Genomic DNA, 27,468 nt, shown 5'->3' with positions numbered 1-27,468 from the left:
TGAAGAAAGGCAAGGGTTTGGGAGGAATGTGGTCTGGAGGCGTTGAGAGCAAGACCAGGAATTTGAACACCAGGACGAGAATTTTTAAACTGAGCGGTTGCTGGCGTCCATTGTAGACCACGAGTGGGGGTAGGGGAGGCTAAAGTGTAAGTAAGGCTAAAGGCAGCAGTGTTTTCACATGAGCAGAAGGTTACAGAGGGAGAAGGAATCGATCAGCCAAGATTTGAAACAGTCTGGTGGTAACCCCGACACAAGCTGATGCAGGGCAAAACGGGAAACAAGCAATCTTATTGCAAATTGTGGCCCGATTGGGGATTGGGAATGAGAGATAATGCAAAGGATTGGTAGAGTGAGATCTTCCCTCTGCGTCTCTATTCACTCCCACTGTGATTTTCCACTGAACTCCCACCAGCGACTGACACTCGAGATTCCTCACTGTTGAAACAGCATCATTATTGAGAAGCATCAGGTGTAGGACTGGGACACTGAGCTGTTAATGATGTATCGAGCATACAGCGATTCAGGAGCACTTAACATCTGTACTGTTAAATTATTCATTTATACTCCACGCAGCTTTTGGGTTCGGTTACTAGTATTCACTCAATTTGACTTACATAAAGGACTAAAAATATTTCTTCCCCTAATCTGTAGCTTTGGTTAATTTCCTTAGTCGATGCTGTGACAATTATACATTAATTGTTCTCGATTCTCTGTGTGTTACTACACTCTCCGTCTTCAGCACACACATTAGTTTGTTTAATTGCCGCAAACATCCACTATGAAACAGATTTCACTTGTACATGGTTTACAGGGTGGAATCGTTTTCGGCAGGACCTATTTTGCAGAATTCAGATAGCGCCGCGGTGTGCCCCGTCCCCGTCCTGAGAAAGCATCTCCCACAACTCCGCTCGCCACCATCAACGCACGGCGGCTGCATTCTGCCTGGAGTTCGTGATTAACGACAACGATTTACTCGAAATCTTTTCGCGGTACATCACAAACTCCACTCTCTCTACCACCAGCGCACGATGGCTGTAGGTGTGCCCCATGTGCAAGATTCATTGAAGCAACTCGTTAAGGCCTATCTACAGCACATTCCAAATACACTCCCTTCATAATCTAGAAGACCCAGAGAAGGAGGAGTTTAATCGACACAAAAATGAGGTGCTGCATTTTGATAGGGCAACGCTCATACACTTAACGGTAAGATCCCGGGGACTGCTGCCGAACAAAGAGACCTTGGAGTGCAGGTTCATAGTTCCTTGAAAGTGGAGTCCCAGGTTATCACGATAGTGAAGAAAGCTAGTGCGCTTGCCTTTGTTCTGGTCTCCCAGCAATAGGAAAGATGTTGTGAAACTTGAAAGAGTGCAGAAAAGATTTACAAGGATGTTGTCAGGGTTGGAGGGTTTGAGCTATAGGGAGAGGCTGAATAGGCTGGAGCTGTTTTCCCTTGAGCACTGGAGGCTGAAGGGTGACCTTATAGAGGTTTATGAAATCATGAGGGGTATAGATAGGGTGAATAGTCAAGGTCTTTGCCCCAGGGCATGGAAGTCCAAAACTAGAGGGCATAGGTTTAAGATGAGAGAGGAAACCTTTAAAAGGGACCTAAGGGGCAACTTTTTCACACAGAGGGTGCTGCGTGCATGGTATGAGCTGCCAGAGGAAGTAGTGGAGGTTGGTACAATTACAATGTTTAAAAGGCATATGGATGGGTATATGAATAGGAAGGGTTTGGAGGGATATGGGCAAAATACGTTAGGATATTTGGTTAGCTTGGATGAGTTGGACCGAAGGGTCTGTTGCCATGCTGTACATCTCTATGACTCTGACTCAAAGCTCATCAAGGGTAATACCATTGCCTCCATGTTTTCCTCTAAGGCACACACCAACCTAATTTATAATTGTGAAAGTCAGGGGATGACATTGTTCAGAATGTGGCTATTCAATGCATTTTACTTATGCAAATCCTCTGAAAGATCTATCTAGTCCCACTCCCCCTGCTATTTCTCCATGATCCTGCAGTCTACTCAAGGAATAGCGATTGCTTCCCAAATCCTGTGCTGTTGTATAACTCATGGCTGTAAATATTTTGATGATGTGAAACTATTTTTAGTTAGACAGTGAACATCATTCTTCAGCACAACAGTAATATAATTATCCCATTGTCTAACTGTCCAACACAGAGTGCAGTGTGATGGAGCACTGACAGATTTATGAAAAACTTCTCCTGGAAATAATTGGACTGTGAGGATATTCCTACATTCCATGTCAGTGCAGTGGGTGGAATACTCTGTATCTAACCAGTGCAGTACCTGCACTGAAAATGTTCAATGGAGACAGTGTAGAGAGAGTTTTACTTTCAGGTTAAAGTGTAGAGAGGGATTCACTCTGCATTTAACCAAGTGCTATACCTGCCTTGGGAGTAACTGAAGGAGTCAGAGCAGAAGTATCTATCCCTTATGCTGTTAATATCCTGGCAGTGTTTGATGGAAACAATGTCAAGGGGCAATACTTTTAGTTTAAAAAAGAGTCAAGTGAGCTTTACTCTATCTCATCTGCGCTCTAACTGCCCTGGAAATGTTTGATGGAGACAGTGTAAAGGGAACTCTACTCTGTGTCTAACCATATGCTGTACCTTTGCTGGGAATATTGAAAGGGACAGTGTAAAGCAAGCTTTACTCTGCAACTCCGTGTTGTTCTGATGTGTGAGTGTTTTGATAGGAACAGTGGAGTGGAAGCTTTGCTCTGTATGTAACCATGTGTTGCTCCCCCCATCCTGGAAGGATTGGATTGAGGCAATGTCAAAGGAGCTTTGCTCTATATTTGAAATAATGCTGTGTCTGTCCCAGCAGTATTTGACAGGAATAATGTAGGGAAAATGTCATTCTGTATCTCACTCTGGGCTGCACCTATCCTGGGCGTATTTCATACAAACAATGTAGATGTAGGTTTGCTTTGTATCTAACCATGCTGTGCATGTTCTGGGGTATTATTTGGATGGGGTAAAGGGAGCTTTAATCTGTATCTAACCCTGTGTTAAAGCTGTCTTGTGACGATTTGAGGGAGACAGTTTAAAAAAAGCATTACTCTGTCTCTAACCCCATGCTATATCTGCCCTGGGAGTAGTTGATAGAGACATTGTAAAGAAAACTTTACTCTGTATCTAAACCTGTTCTGTACCTGCCCTGAGTGTATTTGTTGAGAAGGTAGAGAGGAGAGTTTACTCTGCATCAAACCCTGTGCCGTACCTATCCTGGGAGCATTTGAAAGGGACTGTGTAGGGGGGAGCTTTACTCTGTATCTCACCCTCTGCTATACTGTCCTGGGAGTATTTGGTAGGAACAATGTAGAGGGAGCTTTACTCTGGATCTAACCCTCTGTTGTACCTGTACTGGCAGTATTTAATAGGAACATGTAGAGGAGCTTTACTCTGTGTCTAACACATGCCGTTCCCCTCTCTGTTCCAGGAGAACCCGTACATGTGCAACAATGAGTGTGATGCTCACACGCCTGAGTTGGCCCACCCTCCTGAGCTGATGCTGGATGACGAAGGCAGGATTCCCACCAGCTTTTGGCAAAGTGTGTCCTGGAGGAGCTTTCCCAAGCCCCTGTTGGTCAACATCACACTGTCCTGGGGGAAGAGCATCGAGCTGACCGAAGACATCATCATCACCTTTGAGTCTGGCCGGCCAGAGCAGATGGTCCTGGAGAAGTCCCTGGACCATGGGCGGAGCTGGCAGCCCTATCAGTTCTACGCAGCCGACTGCCTCAACTCCTTCGGGATGGAGCCAAGAAGGGCCCGGGATCTGAGGGCCGCCTCAGTGCTGGACATCATCTGCACCGAGGAGTACTCCAGGGGCTACGTGTGGAAGGTGGACAAGATGGTCCGCTTCGAAATCCAGGAGCGTCTGGCCTTGTTTGGGGGTCCCCGCTTTGGGGACATGGCCTCACTATATGGCCAACTGGACACCACCAAGGAGCTGAGAGATTTCTTCACCCTGACTGACCTGCGGCTCCGGCTGCTGCGGCCGGCCACTGGACCCACCAGCGTCGACCCCCACAATCTCTCCAAGTACTTCTATGCCATCTCCAACCTGGACATCCGTGGCCGGTGAGAGCTCCACAGTCCTTCCTGGGCAGGGTCACAGCCCACATTCACATCCAGGGAGCACGGGGTCAGGGTCTATATCTGGGGAGCAGCCAAAGTGCCAACTAGCAAGGGGGGTCCACCTGGGGACACTATTGAGGGTTACCATGACAGGAAACATCTGGAGGTATTATCAAGGTCAACATCTGGGTCTCCTTTGGGTCATTGTTAGGTTCAATGACTGGGGAGCATGATTGGGGGAAATATATGGGGCCTGCACCTGGAGAACATCTGGAAGCACCATGTGGGTCGAGACTTAGGGGATCATCATTAGGACTAACATCTGGGGAGCAATATCAAGGGATACCATGACAGGAGAATCTAAGGGTTGCTGTCAGAGTCAATATTGTGTGCTTCTATTGGGGCTAACATCTGGATTCATGTATCCGTGGAAGCATCTTGTTTCTGTCTATTTGTGTCAACATCTGATTACTGGTCCCTGTGCAAACATCTGTGTTTACTCTAGCAACACTAACATTGGCTTGACTCTATCTGTGCCAACATCTATGGTAATGTTCTCTGTGCAAACATCTGAATTCACTCTATCTGCCCTAACATCTGGTTTCACGATATCTGTGTTATCATCTGGATTCACACTGCCAATGCCAGCATTTGGATCTATGCTCTCTGTGCTAACATCTGGATTTATTCTATCCATTCCATCATTGGGAGTCATGCTATCTATGTTAACATCTATATCCTTGCTTCCTGTATTAACATCTAGGCTCGTGCTATCTGTACTGGGATATTGAGAACTTTCACTCTGTGAGATTCTTGGAATGTGGGAACACCTTGCTGCTTTTGCTCAGGGTCACTGATGCGAGCTCTCAGTAACTGGTGAGGTTTTATGGAGATGCATAGAAATTCCTCATAGCCCACAGCCCACTTAGCGCTGTCAGCTGCCCATGTGAATTGTGAAACCTTTGCTGAATGGTTGAGTGACAGCCCGTACAGAGTAGCACTGTGACAGCTCCCCCTCTCCTTGCTGATGAGCTTGGCTCTGATCTTTTACAGTTCTGATGTCTGGCTCACCGTGAGGATCTGTTTTCATGCTCAGTGAGCAGCAAGGCAATTTCTGACCCATTCCTTTCAACACTGCCAACTCCATGTCTCATCAGGATTCAGAGAATCCACCAGTACAGAAAAGAAGTCATTCAATCCATTCTATCTGTGCAATCTCTTTGAATGATCTCTCCAAAATTTTTCACAGAACACCCCTATCTCAGCGAACATTTCACCTTCAATTATTTACCCAATTCTCTTCTGAAATGTATTTTATCATCACTTTCTCTCTCCCTTCAGGCAGCAGATTCCAGATCTCAGGAGTTCATTGCATGAAAAAAAATCCGCTCATCTCCCCCTCTGTTTCTTGTGTCCATTATCTTCAACATGTATTATTCCTCTGGCTACTGGTTTTAGTGTCATCATAAACAGTTTCTCCTTAGTTGCCCTGTCAAAACCACTGAAAATCTTCTGAATTATTCGGACTGACCACTTCCTTTGTCCTCAATTTCTGTTCAGTTTCAGTCACTGAGCTCCCATTTACCCAAAGCACCATCTCCAGAACTCAATCATTCACTAAATGAGCGAGTGAGACAAAGAACCTGAGACAAGGAGGCACCAGCATGTAGAGGAGTGGGTGAAAGGACATCAAAACAGGCAGTCAGCATGACCGAGGGGAGTATATGAGAGGAGAAAGTGAGGACTGTAGATGCTGGAGATCAGAGCTGAAAATGTGTTGCTGGAAAAGCGCAGCAGGTCAGGCAGCATCCAAGGAGCAGGAGAATCGACGTTTCCTCACTCCTGAAGAAGGGCTCATGCCCGAAACGTCGATTCTCCTGCTCCTTGGATGCTGCCTGACCTGCTGCGCTTTTCCAGCAACACATTTTCAGAGTACATGAGAGGACCCAAATTCAGACAGTAAATATAATCTAGAGGAGTGGGTGAAAGGACATCAATCAGTCTGTCAGCATCTTGTAGAGGAATGGACATGCTGGGGACTCCTAAACAGGCAGTCAATATTATGCAGAGGAGCACATGAGAAAAGATTCTGAGACAGGAATCCAAAACCATATTGAAGACCAGACAGAAGGACCCTTCAAGAGACAGTCAGTATCAACTAGAAGAGCTAAGGCAGGTAGTGAGTATCACCTGGAGGAGCAGGGAAGAGGAGGAGTCCAAGACACGCTGTCAGAGGCAGACCTAGAGTCAGCAGAACTGTACAGAATTGGTTCTTGCTGTACTGCAGAGAAAGGAGCAAGTTGTTTGTTTCGTCTCTGGTAAGTGGTTACAATCTTTTTCTATTCTTGAGCTTTAACATAGTATACAAAGTGGTTGTAAGTTAACAAAATATATAAAAGTCAGTATACATAAGTGAATATATAAATTAATTAGGACGGCAGAATAGGCAATGTGTCAATGTTGTAGTGTTTGGGTGCTCCTGGATGTCATTATCCTCCAGGGCAAACAAGTATGCAGTACGTGTTCGAAACTGAACACCTTCAGTTCAAAGTTTATGACTACAGGCACTATGATGCATCAGCGAGAGTGAAGAATTCTTTGCACCATGAGGCAGTCACACCAGCTGGATAGGTTCTTGATCAGTGGTCATGTATGGGAAAGTATGACTGCAAGTGATGCAGATAAGATAAGGCAGAGTGCAGGAGTTTCAGCATCTGCAATTGCCCAATAGCTTTGAGAATCACTCAGTCTGTTTGGATGATGGTGTAGGATGCTGGATGGATGAGATAATAGATCATGGTACTATGGTGTAGGAAGACATTCAAGTTAGTGAGTCAACAAGGACAGTCGTATTAACAGGTGATAGTCTATTTAGTCGATTGACAACATTCTCTGCACAAAAGAGGGAGAATCCAGTTGGTTGTGATCTTTACATAGTGCCAGAATTCAGGACATTGGCTCAGGGCCAACAACATAGACAGAACTAGGAATTATGACCTGCTAGGCACTAAAAAGAAAGAGCAGAACCTCAAAAATTAAAATCTCTGGACTTTTACCTGAGTCACATGTAAGTTGACATAGGAAACATAAAATTATACAGGGAAATATATGAAACTAACTGAAACTCTTGCCATTCATTTGTTACTCTAGAAGAAAGACTATGGTTCAGACTTTTGGGTCACTGGCAACAGTACTGTGCAATTTGGATCTATACTGAGTTAGTCTACATCTCAATTGTGCTAGGTTCAGCATTCTTAAGAACTGCATAAATGGGAAGGTAAAGCATTTTAACTGAAAGGTGGTGACAAGGAATCAAATGTAAATGTAGGTGAATTATCAAGAAGTAGAGTAAATGTAAGAAAGGATAATAGCAATATAGGAAATGAAAGTTAGAGAATGACATGAAAGGGCAGGGAAAGAAAGCTTAGAAATACACCAGATGATTAGTTAGAACATACAGTCATCTTTTAGTATCAGATTAATCAGGCAGAAGAAGTTAAAGTTTGAGAGGAAGCTAATGGCAAGAGTTTCAGTTGGTATGAGCTCTAGGGACCAAGGTTTAATTCAAACCTTGAGCGTCTGTCTGTGTGGAGTTTGCACATTCTCCCCATTTCTAAATGGGTTTCCCCTGGTTGCTCTGGTTTTCTCCTACAGTCCAAAGATGTATAGATTAGGTGGATTGGCCATGTTAAATTGCTCAGAGTATCCAGGGCTTTGCAGGTTAGGTAGATTACACATTGGAAATGCAGGGTTTCAGGGAGTGGTTCTGATTGGAATGATTTACAGAGGATCTTTTTGGATTCTATGAAGTAGCTAAAAAGGTAAATTGTAAATAAAAGAATGTTGGTCAGCTAGACAGTGTGACTGAGCAAGTTCTGATAGATAATAAGGAAATGAGCAAATATTTTGTTTTGTCCTTAGTATCAAGCAACAAGAAAGCACACTAGTAACAGCTATAATTGAGGAAGTGGAAGGGAGAGAGGAACTTAGTAAAATTAGTCATGAGTGAAGCAATTTTAAGCAAACTGATGGAGCTGTGAGCAAAATTGACTTCATCCTAGTGTTGGAAAAGAGAGGACTAATCAGTAAGTAGATGTAATGATGTTAGTTTTACAAACCTTCCTCAATTCAGACAGTGTTCCAGGAGACTAGAAAGTACTAAGTTTAAGCCCTGTATTCAAGAAAGTAGAGAAGCAGAAAATATGGAGATACAGGCCAGTTAGATTGATAGTTACAGAGATTATATTCAGACACTTTCAAAAACTCAAGATAATTTGGAAGAGTCAGCATGGTTTAATAAAGGAGAAATCAGGTTTTACCTTTTTTATGGAATTCATTAAAGGAGGAATATGAATTGAGGATTAACAGAAGTTTGTCACCTTAATATATTTTGTTTTCCAGAACACATTTGATAATGTGCCACATCAAAGGTTATTGTTGCAAATTAAAGGGGTAACACATTAGTATTTCTGGCTGGCTCACAAAAGCCAGTGTATGTACAAGTGGTTCCCTGTCTGATTGTCGAATATGATGGATGAAATGCTTGTGTGGGGATTCATCTTCTTAGAATTTACATCAAATAAACAGATGAGTGGAGTGAAGTTATTGGAGTTACTTTCACTTACATACAGATGGGTATGAAATTATGTTATGAAGAAGACATAAGAGGATTGCAGACGGATATAGATCGTTTGAGTTAGTGGACAGATATCTGCTAGAGAAATTATAATGTGAAAAAATGTGAAGTTCATGCTAGCTGGAAGAATGAAAATGCAGTGTTAATTAAATGGAAAGAGACTGAGGAGCAAAGCGATTTTGAATGGTTTCAAGAATCAGTCAGATAATGTTATTATGTAGGTGCAGCAAGTAATCAAGAAAGGTAACAGGATGCTAATCTTCATTGTAAAAGGAATTGAGCAAGAAAGTATAAATGTTGTGCTTTATTTATACAGTCCAATGGTGAGACCACACTTGGAATAGTCTGTGCAGTTATGGTTTCCATATTTAAGGAAAGATGTAAATGTAGTGGAGTGACTTTAGATGAGGTTTACTGGATTGATACTTGGAATAGAGATTGTTGTCTCATCAGTAGGTAGTTTGGACAAACTGGGCTTATTTGGAAAGCAGTGGGGTGACTTGATTGAAATGTATAAGATCTTGGATGGTCTTGACAAGGTGCATGAAAAAATGACATTTCCACTTGTTGGTCAATCAAGACCTGAGTGGTTTTAACATCAAAGATCATCCTTTTGGGACACAGATGAGCAGAAAATCTTTATCTCTCTGACGCATGTTCAACTTTGGAACTCTACCACAGAAAATGGTGAGGCAAGTCATTAAACATTTTTAAGGCAGAGTTGATTACATTTTTGTTAGGCAGAGGTTGCTGGTGGTATATGGGAATGTCAAAATTGAAACAAAGATTGATAAGCCATGAGTTTATTGAATGAGGGAGAGACTCAACCTCGTCTTTTTCTGCTCCCATTTTGTATGTATGTCTAGAATAATACCTGATTATTCTACACTTGGCTTCTATGAGACTCACTCGAGCTTTTAATCAAGGAGAATCTTCAGTCACTAATTAGAGAACAGGAGCAGGAAATTGTTTACGTTGTCATTCATTTGTCTCCAAGGAGCTGTATGGGTTTTGCTTACTTTCATAAGACGTGCTCAGAACTGGCAATTAATACAACGTGCACTGTAAAATCTGTAGATTTTGAAGCTTTGCTTTGATGGTAAACTAAGCAGAGGCTTGATGCTATTAACACAGAGTCGGTGACAACAATGTCCCACACCTATTGGTAGGCAGACCATCCCAACAATTTAGGCCTTTTCAAATCTCCAACAAATGCAGGTTGTAATTATGTAGGACACTTAATGTAGTAACAAAAATGGTAAAGTCATTATAGGAGTGTAATGCAGACAAAGTGTTGACGCTGTGTCAAGGAAAGGAAATGACTAAAAGCTTAGCCAAAGAGGCAGGTTTGAAGTATTGGAAGAGAAAAGGGGCATAGTCATTGAGTCATGTAGCATAGAAGAGGCTTTTTAGCTCATTGAACCTGTGCTGGCTTATCTACATATATCCCACTTTTGAGAACTTAGTCCATAGCCTTAAATGTTATGGAATTTCCGCTGTTTGTCCATATATCTTTTAAAGGTTGTGTGATTTCCTGCCTCTCCCTCTAGAATCAGGAGTGATGAAGGCTTTGTAGTATTGTTGTTAGGTAGTTAATCTAGAAACACCGGTAATGTTCTGGGGCCGTGGGTTCAAATCCCATCCAGGCAGATGGTGAAATTTGGTGACATGGTGGCACTGCCTCACAGCACCAAGGACCTGGGTTTGATTCCAACCTCAGGCAACTGTCTGCGTGGAGTCTGCACATTCTCCTCATGTCTGCATGGGTTTTCTCTGTGTGCTCTGGTTTTCTCCCACAGTTTATAGATCTGTAGGTTAGGTAGATTGTGTCGTGGGAAATGTCGGGTTATTGGGATAGATTAGATTAGATTCTCTACAGTGTAGAAACAGGCCCTTTGGCCCAACAAGTCCACACCAACCCTCTGAAGAGTAACCCACCCAGACCCATTCCCTTACCCTAGACTTACACCTGACTAATGCACGTAACACTATGGGCAATTTAGCATGGCCAATTCACCTAAACTGCACATCTTTGGATTGTGGGAGGAAACCCATGCAGACACAGGGAGAATATGCAAACTCCATACAGATAGTCCCCCGAATTGGCAATTGAACCCGAGCCTCTGGTGCTGTGAGGTAGTAGTGCTAACCACTGTGCCACCGTGCCACCCAAATTAATTCTCATGTAAGCTTTTGTGGAAGCTGTATAGACTTTTCATTCAGCCACAGCTGAATTATAGAACTCCTACAATGAGGGAACAGGCCCTCCAGCCCAACAAATCCACACTGACCCTCTGAAGATTAGCCCACCCGAACACATTCCCCTATCTGGATACTCTACATTTAATCCTAACCAACACATAGGCAACCTGACAGGGTTGGTCTGAGTGAGATGCGCTTTGGGATTTTGGACACAGTGAGCCAAATGGCCTTTTTCCATATCATAGGGATTCTGTGATACTATTCTCCCAGCAGGCATTCCAGACTCCAACCATCCTCTAGGTGGATACATTTCTTGTCAAATTCCCTCTCAACCTCCTATTTTTCTTAAAATTCTGCCTGTCTGACTAAGGAGAACAGCTGCTTCCTATCCACACTGTCCATACTCCTCATAATCTTACACACCTCAATCAGGTACCTGTTTAGCCATCTCTTCATAGGCAATGCTTCATCCCAAAGAACATCCTGGTGAATTTCCTCTACACACCCTCCAGTGCAATCACATCCTTCTTATAGTGTGGTGACCAGAATTGCACACAGAACTGTGGGTGGCACGGTGGCTCAGTGGTTAGCACTGTTGCCTCACAGCACCAGGGGACCCAAGTTTGATTCTCGCCTCGGGCAACTGTCTGTGTGGAGATTGCACATCCTCCCTGTATCTGTGTAAATTTCCTCCCACAGTCCAAAGATGCACAGATTAGGCGAATCAACCATGTTATAATTGCCCATAGTGTTCAGGGATATGTGGTTAGGTGAATTAGCCTGGGGTAAATGTAGAGCAGTAGGGGAAAGGGTCTGGGTGGGTGACTCTTCGAAGGGTTGGTGTGGACTTGTTGGGCCGAGGGGTTCACTGTAGGGATTCTGTATCTATATCTGTATCTAACTCCAGATGTGGCCTAACCAAAGTTTTGTACAGCAGCAACGTATCTTCCCTGCTTTAGTAATCGGTGGGAGATTAGCGAAGGGATTTAACGCCCGAACAGCTGAAGACTCACTCACTTGCAATGCTGCAGTAAATGCCATGGGATATTTTGATGCCTTAAAGGCGCCATAAAATGCAACGTCTGGTCATTTTTATTGTTACCACGGGCATTTTTGCCGGCTGTTAATTTTGGGCCGGACGGTGACAGGCGCTATGCAAACTCAAATCCATTTTGTTGAGCCCGGTGACAAACTTTCTGCCAACTTAACCTTTGTTGCTGCTCAGAATCTGATCACTAACAGGCAGAACCCCAACCAGAAACAGACCCCTCGCCTGGTATTGAAATGTGATAAATGTGACAGCTGTGTTTCTTTGTGAAGTTGGTCATGAGGAGGGGGTTGGGGTTGGGGGAGTAGGTGCGGGCTGCCGGTGCGGAGAATGTGATCTCTCACAGAGCTGACCAGTGGCTTTTTGCTGTTGTGTGTTGTCAGGTGCAAGTGTAACCTTCACGCCAACAACTGTGTCATGAAGAAGGGGAAGCTGAGCTGTGAGTGTGAGCACAACACCACGGGGCCGGACTGCGGTCGATGCAAGAAAGGTTTTCATGGCCGACGATGGAGAGCGGGCTCGTACCTCCCCATCCCCAAAGGGACGGCCAATGTCTGTGAGTAATGAACATCTCTCCGGCTCAGTCTAGCACCTGTGGGGGGAGGGGGAGTTTCACTTCCTGTTTCATCCTGATTCTAAACCCTGAAAACGAGGTGATTCTAAACCCAACCCAGTGGACGTTTCAGAGTGTGTTCATGTGTGAACAGAGACACAGAGTGACACATTGTACAGATTCGTCATAGAGATTCGGACAGCGCAGAAAGAGGCCATTCGGCCTATTGCTGGTCCTTTGAATGTTCTGTCTAATTCAATTCACAGCAAAGTTTTTTTTTGTTGTCCAATTGGATTTTGGAATTTCTGATTGAATCCATTGCCACTGCACTCTGAGGCAGTCCAGTCCAGATCACAATTGTTGTCTGAAATCACCTCATCTCCCCGTCTGGTTCCTTTGCCAATTATTTCGAATCTGTGACCTCTAGTTTCTGACCTTCCCCTCACTTGAGGCAGCTTCTCCTTACTTATTCTATTGAAGCCTCTCCTGAATGTATGCCTCGATCGGCACAATGTCAGAGTCAGTGAGCAAGGTGGTATTGCTAAACATTATGCAGCAGGTGAGGTGGTAATAGCTGTAAGAGTTAACTGTGACAGATCTTCTCCCTGCACACGCATTCAGACACAGAGGCAACAGTGAGGCGGAGACTGATGTGTGAGTGGAATGTTAAAGAGCTGGTTCAACATCTGGAAACAGCTGGAGATGAGTGAAGAGAAAACCAGCCTGGACGTAATGAATATCTGAAACCGGTGGAGAAACGGAGGCAGGGAAGGAGGGATGGCTGTGGCCATTGCTGTGTGTGCAATATCCCAAAATCGACCACCAGGGTGATACATGAATGTCCAATGACATGGTGCTGGGGAGAGTAAGGGATAGAGAGAGAGAGAATAAAGTGCGTGGGTTGAGAGGGAGTGCTGTGCGTGCTCAATTTCTGTTTCTGAGGTTGCTGCCACCTTACATATTAACCCGGTGCTCTTGTACTTTAATTATACATAGTGCTAATGTACTTGTGCAGTAATCTCACAGGTTTCTTGAGCAGGACTGAGCGCTGTGGGAGTGCTCTGAGAATGTAGCATGCCTCTCACTGATGAGCTAGTTGTTCATGAGTTTGAGATCAAACTCGTGAACACTCTATATAATGGGCGGTGCTTGTAAACATTTATCAGTAATGATTATTAATAAGAGATCACACACATTTTTCTTTAATTTTCTCTCCAGGCCTCCCTGACACCATCACTAGCGGCTGTAAGTAAGAACTACTCTTCCTGACCTGTGACCTGCTAAACCTTGTCTGTATTAGAACTGAACCACTCCCCACAAACCTCCTGCCTTTTTCAATAAGAAATAAGCGTATGGGTGAGCAAGAAGCGGGTGTGGAAAAGGTTAAGGAGAACATTGGAAATGAATGTGTAATAAGAAGAGTGAATACAGGTATATAGAATGCTTGTAGGTGTGAATAGGCAGTGAGTGTCAAACAGATTGTAAGTATGAAGAGAGACTGAGATCTGAAGTCTGTTTATTTGATTACCCTGAAATAAAATATTATCTCCTCAACTGGTGCAACATGAAGCCAGGAAATTGTAACATATATGCAACATATGATTAGCTCAGGTAAAGGCCATTTTTAATTATGTTTTTGTGAGAATATTCAATGGAAAATGGATGGAATGTCTGGAGAAAATTTTGGAGACTAGGATTAATGGCAACCTGTTGCAACCTCATTATCTTTGACAATGCATTGGCAACCGAACAGTGTGTCCAGCCAAAATCTGTTCACGTATGTTCCCAAGTTTAGCTCATGCCCTATTATTTAAGCATTTTCATGCTGTCTGTACCATTCTGCTCAATCTATCATATTGAACTCTTAAATCAATACTACCTGATTGTGACAATTACTTCACAACACCAACTGGGAGTGTCCATACCTCCCAAAACTGACTGAGGATAGGTATAACTTGCCATGCTGATCAGGGAATGACCATGACTTTGCATATGTCCAAAACATCAATGCTCCTGCTCCTCGGATGCTGCCTGACCTGTTCTGCTTTTCCAGCACCACACTCTTGACTCTAATCTCCGGCATCTGCAGTCCTCACTTTCTCTTCCATAATAATCAAGGCGAACTGACTCCCTACAATACATTAGAGTGACTATAGCTTTCCACACTGACAAAGACAGATCACTATTTCTCATAGAGATGGCCAGTAACTGAGTGGGACCATAATTCCCCACCTTAACCAAGAATGATGACAATTCTCCACATTGATGAAGGATGACCATCACTCACTATAATGACTGGAAGTGACCAACGCCTCATACCAAGAGTGACTGTAACTTCCTATAATGGCCAAATATGAGCTTCACTCCCTGTACTTATTGGGAGTGCCATAACATCTGGCACTGATCCAGAATGGTTTAATCTCAATCTACTAAACAGGAGTGGCTATGATTTGGCAAACTGACTAAAAGTGGTACTACAACAGAAATATGGAGAAAGTGAGGACTGCAAGTGCTGAAGATCACAGTCGAGAGTGTGTCCAACATCAAACTCTCGACCACAGCAGAAATATGTATACAAATTAAGTGTTCAGGTTCCTGAGCACTGGAGACGTTCTGCCTCCTCCTTGAAGATTTTATTTAAAATCTGCTGCATTAAGTCCTACTTTTCTGCCATATCTTGGTGTTGTTTTGTTTTATTGATGGTGAGGTGGAGATGACTGTGTGTGTGTGTGTGTGTGTGTGTGTGTACCTACTCCAATTGGGAATAATAATTGCTGATTTCCTCTGACTCATGCAGCTGATGCAAAGCTGATTCATCCACGTCCAACTGTCCCATCACTCGATGTTGCAAACCCAAAGCAAGGTAGGAGCTCACAAACGCTATGACTTGTTTTGAGCAGGAAGAGCATCCGCTGAGACCCAATCCCTAGTTTATCCTCTAGCATGTTAAATCCTTAAATTTTCATCACCTTTGCCAATGTCATCTTACAGCTGCTTCTTGTCCATTTTGCTACCTTTCCACTTCCATCTAGTTCAATGTACTTCTTAATATAAAGTACGCAGCTCAAAACTGTGTACAGTATTCCTGATGTAATCTTACGATGACCTGTACAGCTGCAGCAAAATTTTACTCCTTTTCTAATCTATCGGTTTCCAGTAAACTGCAATGTTCCGTTTGCCTGATCTTTAATCCCTTTGTACCATAATGTTCTGCAATCTCTCTCCATTTAAGTTTTAGATATTTTGAGTCAAGCTGTTCTGACATATTATGACATGTGTCTACGAAAATAGTATTTGAAGCTGGAATTTCTGGCTGTACTACCTTTATATTCTTTATGCCAAAGAGGAGAAGTTCACACTTTCCTCTGTTATACTCCATGAGCTAAATTATTGCCACTAACTTAACCTACTAATATCCTTGCATAGATCTGCTATCTTCACGTGACGACTTACCTTCCTAACTATCTCAGTGTCTTTGCAAATTTAGCTACCATCCCAACATCTTTCCTATAGCAGTTGTAAACGAGGTGGGTTCACACAAACCTGGAGAAGGAAATCTGCCATCCTGACTGACTTAGCATTTCTGTGTCTCACGACCCATGCAGCAAAGTAGTTGGCTCATATCTGTCCCGTGGACAACTGGCTGGTCTGTGATGCCCACAACCCATGAACAAATAAAACATGGGGAAACGGGCTGATGGGTTGAATGGCTTACTGTTTCGAGGTTACTACCAACAATTCGTAATAGAATGACATTGGTTTGAAAGATTAAATGGAAAAATACTCACTGAATATGCTCCCTCCCTCACTCGATGTAAAATGAAGGCTCACACCTACTCTTTCTCTCTTTTCGCTGTCCAGATCTCCCTTTGTACTCTATTTTAAAGTCAGTCGGCTGGACGGTTTTCAAATGATGTCAACAGCATGGGTCCCATTCCTGCACCGGCTGAGGTTACCATGAATCACTCTCCTTCTCAACCTTCCCCCGCCTCGCCTGAGGCATGGTGACCTTCAGGTTAAACTGCCCCAAGCTGTTTAATGAGAGACTAGTCTTGTAGTCCTCTCGGATTATGGCGACTCGACTTCATCTCATTTTATATTTGTTTGACAACTCAGTTATGTAGTTTTTCTTTTTTAAAATCTGTTTGTTTGCTAATTTCAGATTCTGTCCACATCCCCTTTAGAATCCACGCTAATTATTCTTCACTGTGTTCTCCGGGTCACCAGTTGTATATTTTGGCGACTGCTTCTTATCTCTTAAAGCTTTTGCTGCAAAGCCTTTCATGTAGCCTGACCTTATTGTATATTTTATTTTGTTTTCTCTCTCGCAGGGGGAGTGTGCGATAACTTGCTAACACGGTGTGAGAACGGAGGTGTGTGTGAGGAGAACGGGAGGTGCCGGTGCCCCGCTCCCTACACCGGGCTCCTGTGTGAGAAAGTCCAGTGCAGGAAGGGAGCGGAAGGCTGCGTCTCCCAATCGGCCCGGGAGCCCTCCTTGCACCGGGCGCTGCTCTCGCTGACCGCGCTGCTCACCGCCGCCCACGGCCGCCCGCTGCTCTGAGCCGCTTCCAGCGCCACCGGAAAGCTGAGGAGAGCGGCAGGACAGATGCAGCGTTTACTGCGGCGCCGTTCAAACACGCTCCAACCTTCCCTCTCCCCCACCCCACCATCCCCCAACCCCCCCTCTCTCGGGAAAGGAAAACTGCAGCTGAGGTCTGAGCCTGCCCAGTCACCCAGGCCGACTGGATCTGAGGAAGGAATGGACAGTCAGTGGGGAAATTGGACTCTGTGTCTCCTCACAGGACTCGGGCAGCTCCTCATAATTCATCCTCTCATTGTCAGCCGATTATTACATATTCTACTTTGGGACAAAGAAAAAAGGACTGAGATTTCTACACAGTCTTTCACCATCTCAGGACCTACCAAAGCGCTTGACAAGCTTTGAGGAATTCTCCTCGATGAGCAGTGACGTGATAATGTCCAGATAACCTGTTTTAGTGATGTGTGTGGGATTAATGTTGGTCAGAACATAGGGAAGACCTTCCCTGCCCAGCTTCCAAATGGTGATTGTGGGATCTTTGACAGGGCCTTGACATATTGTCTCATCCAGTCGGTCGTATCTGTGTTAAAAAAATGCAGCATTAATTCCTTCTTTCTCACACACTCAAACCATTTCCTCACACCTACCTGCATACTTGCATTGCTATCTATTAACTATTGCTATTTGGGGCAGCACGGTGGGTCAGTTCTTGACACTGCTGCCTCACAGCACCAGGGACTCGATTCCACCTCTGGCGACTGTGCGTGCGGAGTTTGCACTTTCTCCCTGTGGGACTGTGTGGGTTTCCTTCATGGATGTACAGGTTAGGTAAATTAGTCACGGGAGATACAGGAAGCTTTATGGAGGATCAGTGTGAACTCTCTGGGCCGAACGACCTACTTCCACATTGGAGGGATTCTATGACCTGTCATTCCCGAATCCACCCCTCTCACTGTCTCTCCTATCCATGTTCCATCTTGCTCTGTTGCCCACTTACCCACCCTCCCTCCCAGTCTTTCTCATCCCCTCGACTCCCTTTTTCTTTGTGTGACACAAGCTGTAGGGAATCAGGCCTTCGCAATGTGATGGTTATAGTCCAAAAGGTTTATTTGGAAGCACTAGCTTTCGGAGCACTGCTCCTTCATCAGATGGTTGTGGAGTACAAAATTTATAGCAATTTATAAATTTGTGTCTTACGATCTTATGCTCCACAACCACCTGATGAAGGAGCAGCGCTCCGAAAGCTAGTGCTTCCAAATAAACCTGTTGGTCTATAACCTGGTGTTGTGTGATTTTTAACTTTGTACACCCCAGTCCAACACCGGCATCTCCAAATCACAATGCGAGGGAGACGCGAGGAGTAGGTTTCAAGAGGCCCCCTGTCTGCCTTGGCCTTTAGCGAGCGGTTGCTGTGTAACCAGCCCTGGTGACTGGGGTTTGCAGAATCCCCAGCTCCCCACCTTGCGAAATTTAGCTGCTGGCTGGTCATGAAAAAACTGGATCAATCTCCTTGTGGTGCAAGTGATCACGCAGCTTCCGCGTGCTTAGTGATTGTTGTGGATTTAAGATAATGTGATTTTCCTGCAAAAAAAACCCTGGAAGAACTGCGGATGCCCGAAATCAAGAACAAAAACAGAAATTGCTGGAAAAGAACTCAGCAGGTCTGGTAGCATCTGCAGAGAGAAATCAGAGCTAACGCTTTGGGACAAGACTGGGAGACTGCTTTGCTGGACACGTACGTTCTGCCCGCAATAAAGACCCCAAGTTCTCAGTTGCCTGCCATTTCAACACATCACCTTGCTCCCAGACTAACATCTCCTGTCTCAGGCTTGCTGCAGTGCTCCGACGACTGTCAGCGCAAGGCTGGAAGAGCAGCACTTCAATTTTCGCTCGGGCACCGGACAGCCTCCCGGAGTCAATGTCGAGTTCTATAGCTTTAAAGTTAAAAATCACACAACACCAGGTTATAGTCCAACAGGTTTAATTGGAAGCACACTAGCTTTCGAAGCTACGCTCCTTCATCAGGTGATTGTGGAGAGCTCGATCGTAACACAGAATTTATAGCAAAAATTTGCAGTGTGATGTAACTGAAATTATACATTGAAAAATTGACAACGGATGAATGGGCACTGTACAACAATCAACAGACAGGAGGGTTCACTCTCAGTTGGGGAACACTTCAGTGGTCCAGGACATTCAGCCTCGGACCTTCGGGTGACCATCCTCCAAGGTGGACTTCGGGACAGACAGCAGAGGAAAGTGGCCGAGCAGAGGCTGATAGCTAAGTTCGGTACCCATAGGGAGGTTTGCAGTGTGATGTAACTGAAATTATGCATTGAAAAATTGATTGTCTGTTAAGCCTTTCATCTGTTAGAATGCAGTGATAGTTTCACTTCTTTCATGTGTAAATCACAAAACCCTTTTTTTAAAAGTTGCATTCTAAAGTTGCATAAAAAAAGGGTTTTGTGATTTACACATGAAAGAAGTGAAACTATCACTGTATTCTAACAGATGAAAGGCTTAACAGACAATCAATTTTTCAATGTATAATTTCAGTTACATCACACTGCAAATTTTTGCTATAAATTCTGTTACGATTGGGCCCTCCGCTATCACCTGATGAAGGAGCGTCGCTCCGAAAGCTAGTGTGCTTCCAACTAAACCTGTTGGACTATAACCTGGTGTTGTGTGATTTTTAACTTTGTACACCCCAGTCCAACACCGGCATCTCCAAATCATGACTTTTATAGCTTTAGGTCTTGAGCACCTTCTCCCATGTCCTTACCCCAGCCCCATATACTTGGCCTAATCATCCCATTTCCCACTTCACCACCCTGGCCCCGCCACCCCTCTTAATCTGCAGCGCTCCCTACAGTCCTGAAGAAGGGTCTTGTTGACTTCTCCACCTGGCTGCCTGGCTTGCTGTGTTCTTCCAGCCTCCTGGAGAAAGTGAAGTCTGCAGATGCTGGAGATCAAAGTTGAAACTTTATTGCTGGAATTCTCCCATGTCCTTACCCCAGCCCCATATACTTGGCCTAATCATCCCATTTCCCACTTCACCACCCTGGCTCCGCCACCCCTCTTAATCTGCAGCGCCCCCTACAGTCCTGAAGAAGGGTCTTGTTGACTTCTCCACCTCTTGATGCTGCCTGGCTTGCTGTGTTCTTCCAGCCTCCTGTCTGTCTAACTTGTCATCTCATGGGCTCTCAACACACGCACAATCCATTGTCACACATCAGCAGTCCCCACGAGCAGCTTTTCATTCTCCCAGGCTGACTTCTGTCCACTCCTTTGTCCGTTCAGGTGCTTTTGTTCTCTCTTTGGGCTCTATCTACTCGTATCGTTTATTCCTCGCCTCTACTTTATGCACATTGCCAACCTTTTCCTCGTTGTCACCAGTTCCGAAGAAGGGTCACTGGACACTAAACATTAACCCTGTTTTCTTGCTGCCAGACCTGCTGAGGTTTTCCAGCGGTTTCTGTTTTTTGCTGTTGCTGATTTTCCTGCAGTTTTCCAAAGCTGCCGCGCAGTTTGTATATTAATGGGCCGTGTTTGGTGAATACACCTGTGGCTGTGGAACTCCTCCCAGTCATGCCAGCAATGGGGTCTGCCCTCTGCACCTGATTCCCCTGCACGGATATCTCTGCAGCTTCGTTTTGCAGCAAAGGACTGGTCCCTGATCACTGGACAATCAGCAAGTAATTTACATGACGGGTCCTGGTTTCAGGGAGGCAGCCTTCTGATTCATGGAGCTTCTGGGAACGACAAGGGATGAGCGAGGAGGGGGAGAGGGACAAACTCAGGGAGGAAGGAGAGTACAGGCAACACTGGAGATTGGTTTTGTCAATCATTGCTGTGTGAGATCTTCCTGTGCACACGTTGAGTGCTGTGTTTCCGACATTACAGCGGTGACTACACTGTGAAATGCCTAACTGCTTGTGAAGTACTTTCCATCTGCTTACGTGTGCTTAGTGTTCAACTTGTTTCGCACAGAGGATACAAAGTTTTGACAATAATAAAACAGGAAATATTAAAACAATTCAGACAATCGCCTCCTGAACAGCTTCACAAATCACACTTTTCTTTGGTGTTGGGGAGAACCTCTTCCTAATTTGCCTCTAGAACATGTCGAACATTCTCTGCTTTCAGGGAATCATGGTCAAAGATCCTTTTCTCTGACATTTCAGATGATCAAATTTGAAAAAAAAATCCCTCGGCAGATTCAAGAGTCTCCGCTGAGCAGTTTCATCAGAATTTAATAGTCTGCACTTGATTAGTGAATGGTTTAACAGCATATAGAAAGATTTAAAATCTGCTTGCTACTCAAGAATAAAAATTGAATTTCGCTTTTAATTGGAGCCATGCATGTTGAGTGGAAAAATAACCCAGTGTTTGGAGGAAATAACTTCCTTGGAGTACACCAACCCTCCACCCCCCCCCCCCCCCCCACTCTCCTCCACCACCACCACTCATTACACATAAAAAAATAGGCGTTGAACAAGTCGTGTCTGCCTTCCTGCTTAAGAAATCTATCTTTTTTTAAAAAAATGTTCTGTGCTGAACGCTAAGTGTAGATTGAATGTCAGTCAGCTGGATGGTTGGTTTTACACTGGTGAGTGACGCCAGTAGTGTGGGTTCAATTCTTGCAATGGCTGAGGTCTTCATGAAGGACTGTCGTTCTCAACCTCTCCCCTTTGCCTGAGGCCTGGTGAACCTCAGATTAAACCTCCACGAGTCATCTCTCTCTAATGAGAAAGCAGCTCTCTGGAACTATGGTCACTTTCTATTTACGAGCAGGTTGGGCCTGGGCTCATTCAAAGGTGGGCACTACAGGGATTGGAGGGCATTATTTGTCCCTCTAACTCCATTATAATTTATACCTTCCCTTTCTTCCTAACCTCCCCTATTCTGTTGTTGTTGCATTGCCCCAATAGCTAATTCTTGTTAATTGGTATTTTATCTAGTGACACTGGTGAATTTATTTTAAAAAAAGGTTGAATTCTTCACCATGGTGAGTAATGCTTGTTAATTAGGAAAATAAAAGAGTTGGGTTCTTTCCCAATGGCAACTGGACAGGGAAAGGATCGAGATGGGAAAGGTGGAAACTCGTGTTTGTGCTAAATGATAAATTTACAATAAAACCCCTGTAAGTCTCTGAAAGTCTTTTGCTGCCTAATTCAACATATGGATGCCAGTCTAGTAAACATCTTCCACTTCAAAGTTTTAGATCCTGAGTTGACTAAACAATCCCAGTGCTGGATGGGAGCCTTCTCTCAGTGAGGGTTGGTATAGAGGATGAAATTCAATATTGTACCCAATGTGCCTGTACGATCTTTGGACCGGATATATTTTTACAGCAAAGACCTCAAACCCAGCACCAAGCTCATTATCTAAAGGGCAGCATTGGAAACATGGATGATATGCAGACTACATCTCAAATCCAGCAAGAACCACCAGCAGCAATGCTTCCACAAAATGCAGGAAATCCATTGGCAGAATAGGTATTCCATTATCAGTGTCCTTTCTCAGGCTGCATGGAGTCACTGCTTATGTTCAATCAGCTGCACTAGGTGAGCTCAATGCTGGGAAGAGGTCTCCCAATAATACCCTTCAGCTGAGGGCAGGCAACATCTGAGCATTTGCACATGTCAATAGCTTTGCTGAAGTAAGCGTCTCTCAGTAGACGGCTCTCATGACATGACCTTGCACTGATCCAATGGAGACAGATAATGTTCAATGTGGAAAAGTGTGAGGTGATGTACTTTGTACAAAAAACATGGAGAGACAGAGTATAAATTAAAGGGGACTATTATAAAAGATGTGCAACAGCTGAGAAATCTGAATATATATGTTTGCAGGTCAATAAAGGTGACACAAGTTATAGAGAACTGCTAATAAAATACAAAGTATTCTATATTTCATAACAAGGATATAGAGTTCAAGGGGAGACCTCTATGCAGGACATGGCTAGACCTCAAGTGTGCAGTTCTTGGGCATCAAACTAAAGGAAGAATGAAAATGCATTGGACAGGGTGCAAAAGTGTTTCCAAAAAAGGTTTCATGGATGAGAAACTTCAGTTATGAAGAAAGATTGGGGAATTTTTATCTGTTTTCCTTGGAGAGGGGAAGGCTAGATGACACAGAATTTTTCAAAATCATGAGAGGTCTGAACAGAATGGAAAATGAGAAATTGGTATGAGTCATAAATGGATCCATAAACAGAGGGGAAAGTTTTCAATAGCTTTACAAAAGGAGGAAGTGCAAAGTCAGCAATTTTGTTCACGCAGCAAGTAGTTTGGGTATGGTGTGCATTGCCTGGAAGTGTGGTGGAGATAGGTAAATCAAGGAATTCAAAAGGGTGGAGTCAATGAGAATCAAAAAAAAACTCTGCTGGTTCCAGACAGACCTGACACAAAAGAAGATGATTAAGGTTGTTGGAGGTCAGTCATCGCAGCTCCATGAAATCTCTGCAGGATTTCCTCGAGGTAGTGCCCCAGAACCAACTGTCTTCAGCTATTTCATCAATGACCTTTACTCCTTCAAAAGTAGGTTTGTTCACTGATGTTCGGCATTATTTGTGACTCCTCAGATACTGAAGCAGTCTTTATCCAAAAGCAGAAAGACGTGCACAGTATGCAGGCTTGGGATGATAAATGGCAAGTGAGGTTTGTGAGATGCAGTTGCCAGGGAATGAAGATCTCCAGCAAGAGGGAATCTAACCATTTTCTCTTGACATTCAAAGGCATTATCATTGTTGAAACCTCCACTATCAATATTCTGTGGGCTATCATTGATCAGAAACTGAAATGGACCAGCCATATAAATACCGTGACTGTGGTCAAGGATCTGGCAAAATGAACCTAATGTTGGAAGATATGTGGGGAAGTGTCTATTTTACCAGGAAGCAAAATATAACTGCATGTTATCTAAATGTTGTGAGTTTGCAGAACTTTGAGAATCAGAGGGATATATATTTCCTCATGCCTGCATCACAAATTGGTTAATAGGCAGTTACAGCAAATATTTAGAAAGCTAATGCAATGTTATCACATCGCGAAGGGAATTGAATACATAAGTTGTGCTTCAGTTATACAGGGTACTGATGGGAGTACCACTGGAATACTGTGCACAGTGTCAGTCACATTATTAAGGAGGGATGTAAAAATGTTGAAAGCATTTCAGAGGTTCATTGGAATGCGTGGATTGTCTTAAGAGGCAGAGTTGGACAGGTTAGGCTTGATGTTGGAGTGTGGAAGATTGGAAGGCAGCTTGATTGAAACATATAAGGTCCTGGGAGGCCTTGACAGCGTAGATATGGAGAGGACCTTTCCTTTTACAGAGAATCTAGAACAAAGGTCATTGTTTAAAAATTAGGGGTGACTTCTTCAAAACAGAGGTGAAGCAAATATTTTTCTCTGAGGTGTCATGTGTCTTTGGAGCTCTTTTCCAGATGGAAAGAGAGTCCTTGAAGGCAGAGGCTGATAGGTTCTTGTTAAACAAGTGAGACATTTTCAAGTGGGAGGAAGGAATGTGGATTTGAGGTTCCAATCATATCAGTTTCAGTAATATTGATTGGCGAAACAGGTTTGAAGAGCTGAATGCTCTCCTCCATTCCCTGTCCCATCCCTGGTTTCATTTGAGAAGGTGGTGCTGAGGTGCTAGGGATAGGCAACAAATGCCACCACATCCAGTAACGCCCACATCTCACAAAAGAATTTTGTAACAAGTGTGCAGAACACCAAGCTTCCAACCTGTTCCAAGTTGGGAACATTGTTTCATATATGGACATCCATTTGTTATGGTAGACAGTAAAAGGGTTTCAGCAATTTACATAGGGTTTATTGCAAACCCATAGCTTTGTACAAACACCAGTTTCCACACTTCTGTTCAGAATCCTTTTCTTGTCTAGAAGGCAATGGCAACAGAGGAAGAACTCAGATTTTTATTTTTTCTTTCAGGACATAATCCTCCCACTGAATGGATAAAGCGCAGAAAGAATAAATAACAAACTCTGCGAAAGTGAGTACTGCAGATGCGACAAAATGCTGGAAAAGCACAGCAGGTCAGACAGAATCCGAGGAGCAGGAAAATCAATGTTTTGGGCAAAAGCTCTTCATCACGAATGACTGATTCCTCATTTCTGATTCCTGATGAAGGGATTTTTCCCGAAATGTCGACTTTCCTGCTCCTTGGATGCTGCCTGACCTGCTGTGCTTTTCCAGCACCACTCTAATCTTGACAATAAATAACTAACTCTGTCCAGGAAGGACAGATGTAACAATAACAAAATAAACACTCAAAAAGGGACAATGGCAAGACAGAGAGTAGGTAAAATGGTTTTAAAAGGGAAGATAATTTGCTTTAGCCTCCTGCGGTGGCCCACCTCTCTCAAAAAGGGTTGAGGCTACAGGTAAACCCCACGTGCTAAGAATCCAGCTCTTTAATTTTTACTAACTGTCCTCCAAATTAACTTGTCACCCAAACTGTCATCTGTAGAACAAGAACAAAAAAAATCACAAAATGGAAGAAAGGATCTTATTGAACCAAATAAACAGTCAGTGATAGTTGCCATGGTAACTATTCCTGAGATGCAGTTCCATTCTTTATTTATTGAATTCAAATGTCAACAGCTTTCATAATGGCATTTGAACCATGTTCACCACCCCTCCACACCCCAAAGCATTAACCAATACCTCTGCTTTACTAATCCAGCGACATCACACTACGCCAGGAGCACAGTCCACCACTGAACCACTGTCCGTAGTAAACTCTGAAGCTGATTTGTGTGACCCTTAAAGGACACACCCCTCTAACTCTGATAACCCTAGCCACCCAAGTGTATCAGAGCACCTCTGGTATCTTCAAAGCTGATAATTTCCTCTCTGTTGCTTTTCCTCACTATCAGTAACCCATCATTGAGAGGATGGGTCACCAGGAAGGATGTCATAGTCCCTTGGCCATCTCTCACCTCGCCACTAAACCCTGACGAATGAAATGAAGATTCTTGCACATATTGAGAAAATGTTGAATATTCTGCTGAATTTATTGCTTCACCGATGCCATCATCTGGTCCATGGAGACAACCATGTGCTTGTATTCTGAAGCCATATCATCAGACAGTACTTGAGCAAACCTTTTTGCCCTTCATTTAAGTCTGCATGTGAACCTCTCCTCATTTCAGCTACAGTCTTTTCTTGCTATATCTGGTGCACCTTCCCTTTACAAAGAGTCGTATGAAAGAAAATGAAAGTATATGTATGTATCCTTCAAATTAATCTTATTGAAATTAATATTTATAACAGCATAATTAGGGAAATGGATTCAATGCTATTCAAAAAAACCAGAGACCAACAAAAGGACGTGCTGTTCACTTGTTGTCAATGTTAGTAGGAAGGGAAGAATCCAGTTGTTGTGGCTCATGTAGGTATTATTTACACAGGTGGGAAAGCGATTCTGCTGAAGGATTATGAGGAGCTAAATTAACAAACAGAATTACAAAGGTAACAATGTAGGATTACCATCTTGGCCACACGCAAATTAATGCAGGGTACATCATGTTAAAGTGGTAACTGCCTGGTTCGAAGATCAGAGTATGAGAAATGGGTCCAATTCATGGGGCATTGGAACCAGTACTGGGAAACAGACCTTCTATTGCAATGAGTTCCTTTAAAACCATGCCATGGCCAGAGTCTTGATAAATCATATGACTTGGGTTTTAAAGTAATTCGAGGGAGAGGGGGTAATGGAGGATTTAACTGAGATGTTTAAAAAATATCAAGGAATAAGTGAGATGCAGGGTAAATGACTATGACTTGATAACTATTACAGAGACGGAACATTGGAACAGTGCAACTGACCCAGGCCAGAAATGCTAACGTAAGAGCAAGGTGGTTTAATAGAATGGCAAGCAACCAGGAGGTTAGCGTCATTCTTATGAACAGAGTTAAAGGTATTTTGTAAAGTGATCGCTTAGTCTGTGTTTGTGGTTGTGGTGTGACCAAGACAGGAAACTCAACATTCAAATGTAATTGGTGTTCCAAAAGAATAGACAGGTTGAGGAGGTTGGGTGGCATTGTTAAGGATGGAAAGTACAGTCAGTTCTGCTATAAAGTGGTAGTTCCATTCTCTTGCAACCCCATGTTATGGGAAAATCATATAATAGCAGTACCATTTAAACTAGTGGGAGCAGAATTGCATTATAACCAATGCAAGCTTTAAAAGTTTCCACTTTAGCAACAGTGTCCCGAATTTGTCAATTGTGTTACAGTGAATTTGCATTAACAAGGTGCGTGTTATAGCAGAATTTTGGACCATAGTACAGACATTTAAGAAATGATGTACTGACTTTGAAGTCCAATCAAAAGAGATTCACGAGGCTGAT

General features: G+C 43.6%; 2 protein-coding genes across 7 annotated transcripts in view; both read left to right on the top strand.

Annotated features, from left to right (window-relative positions):
* LOC122541316 (netrin-G1-like) overlaps positions 1-17,840 on the top strand; it is a 41,361-nt gene extending 23,521 nt beyond the window's left edge. For all 3 annotated transcript variants that reach the window (XM_043677958.1, XM_043677957.1, XM_043677959.1), the window contains exons 3-7: positions 3,468-4,111; positions 12,378-12,550; positions 13,766-13,792; positions 15,345-15,410; positions 16,879-17,840. In XM_043677958.1, coding sequence (XP_043533893.1) covers positions 3,468-4,111; positions 12,378-12,550; positions 13,766-13,792; positions 15,345-15,410; positions 16,879-17,108 — 1,140 coding nt within the window. In that variant the 3' untranslated portion in view covers positions 17,109-17,840. The remainder of the gene's footprint in view (positions 1-3,467; positions 4,112-12,377; positions 12,551-13,765; positions 13,793-15,344; positions 15,411-16,878) is intronic.
* The window catches only part of LOC122541318 (netrin-G1-like), a 910,622-nt gene that overhangs the window by 22,231 nt on the left and 860,923 nt on the right, over positions 1-27,468 (top strand). The gene's annotated exons all lie outside the window — the stretch shown is intronic.

This window comes from Chiloscyllium plagiosum, chromosome 37 (assembly GCF_004010195.1).
Source record: "Chiloscyllium plagiosum isolate BGI_BamShark_2017 chromosome 37, ASM401019v2, whole genome shotgun sequence".
Lineage (NCBI taxonomy): Eukaryota > Metazoa > Chordata > Chondrichthyes > Orectolobiformes > Hemiscylliidae > Chiloscyllium > Chiloscyllium plagiosum.
The sequence above is the reverse complement of the archived record's forward strand: the minus strand, read 5'-3'. Positions and strand labels throughout refer to the sequence as shown.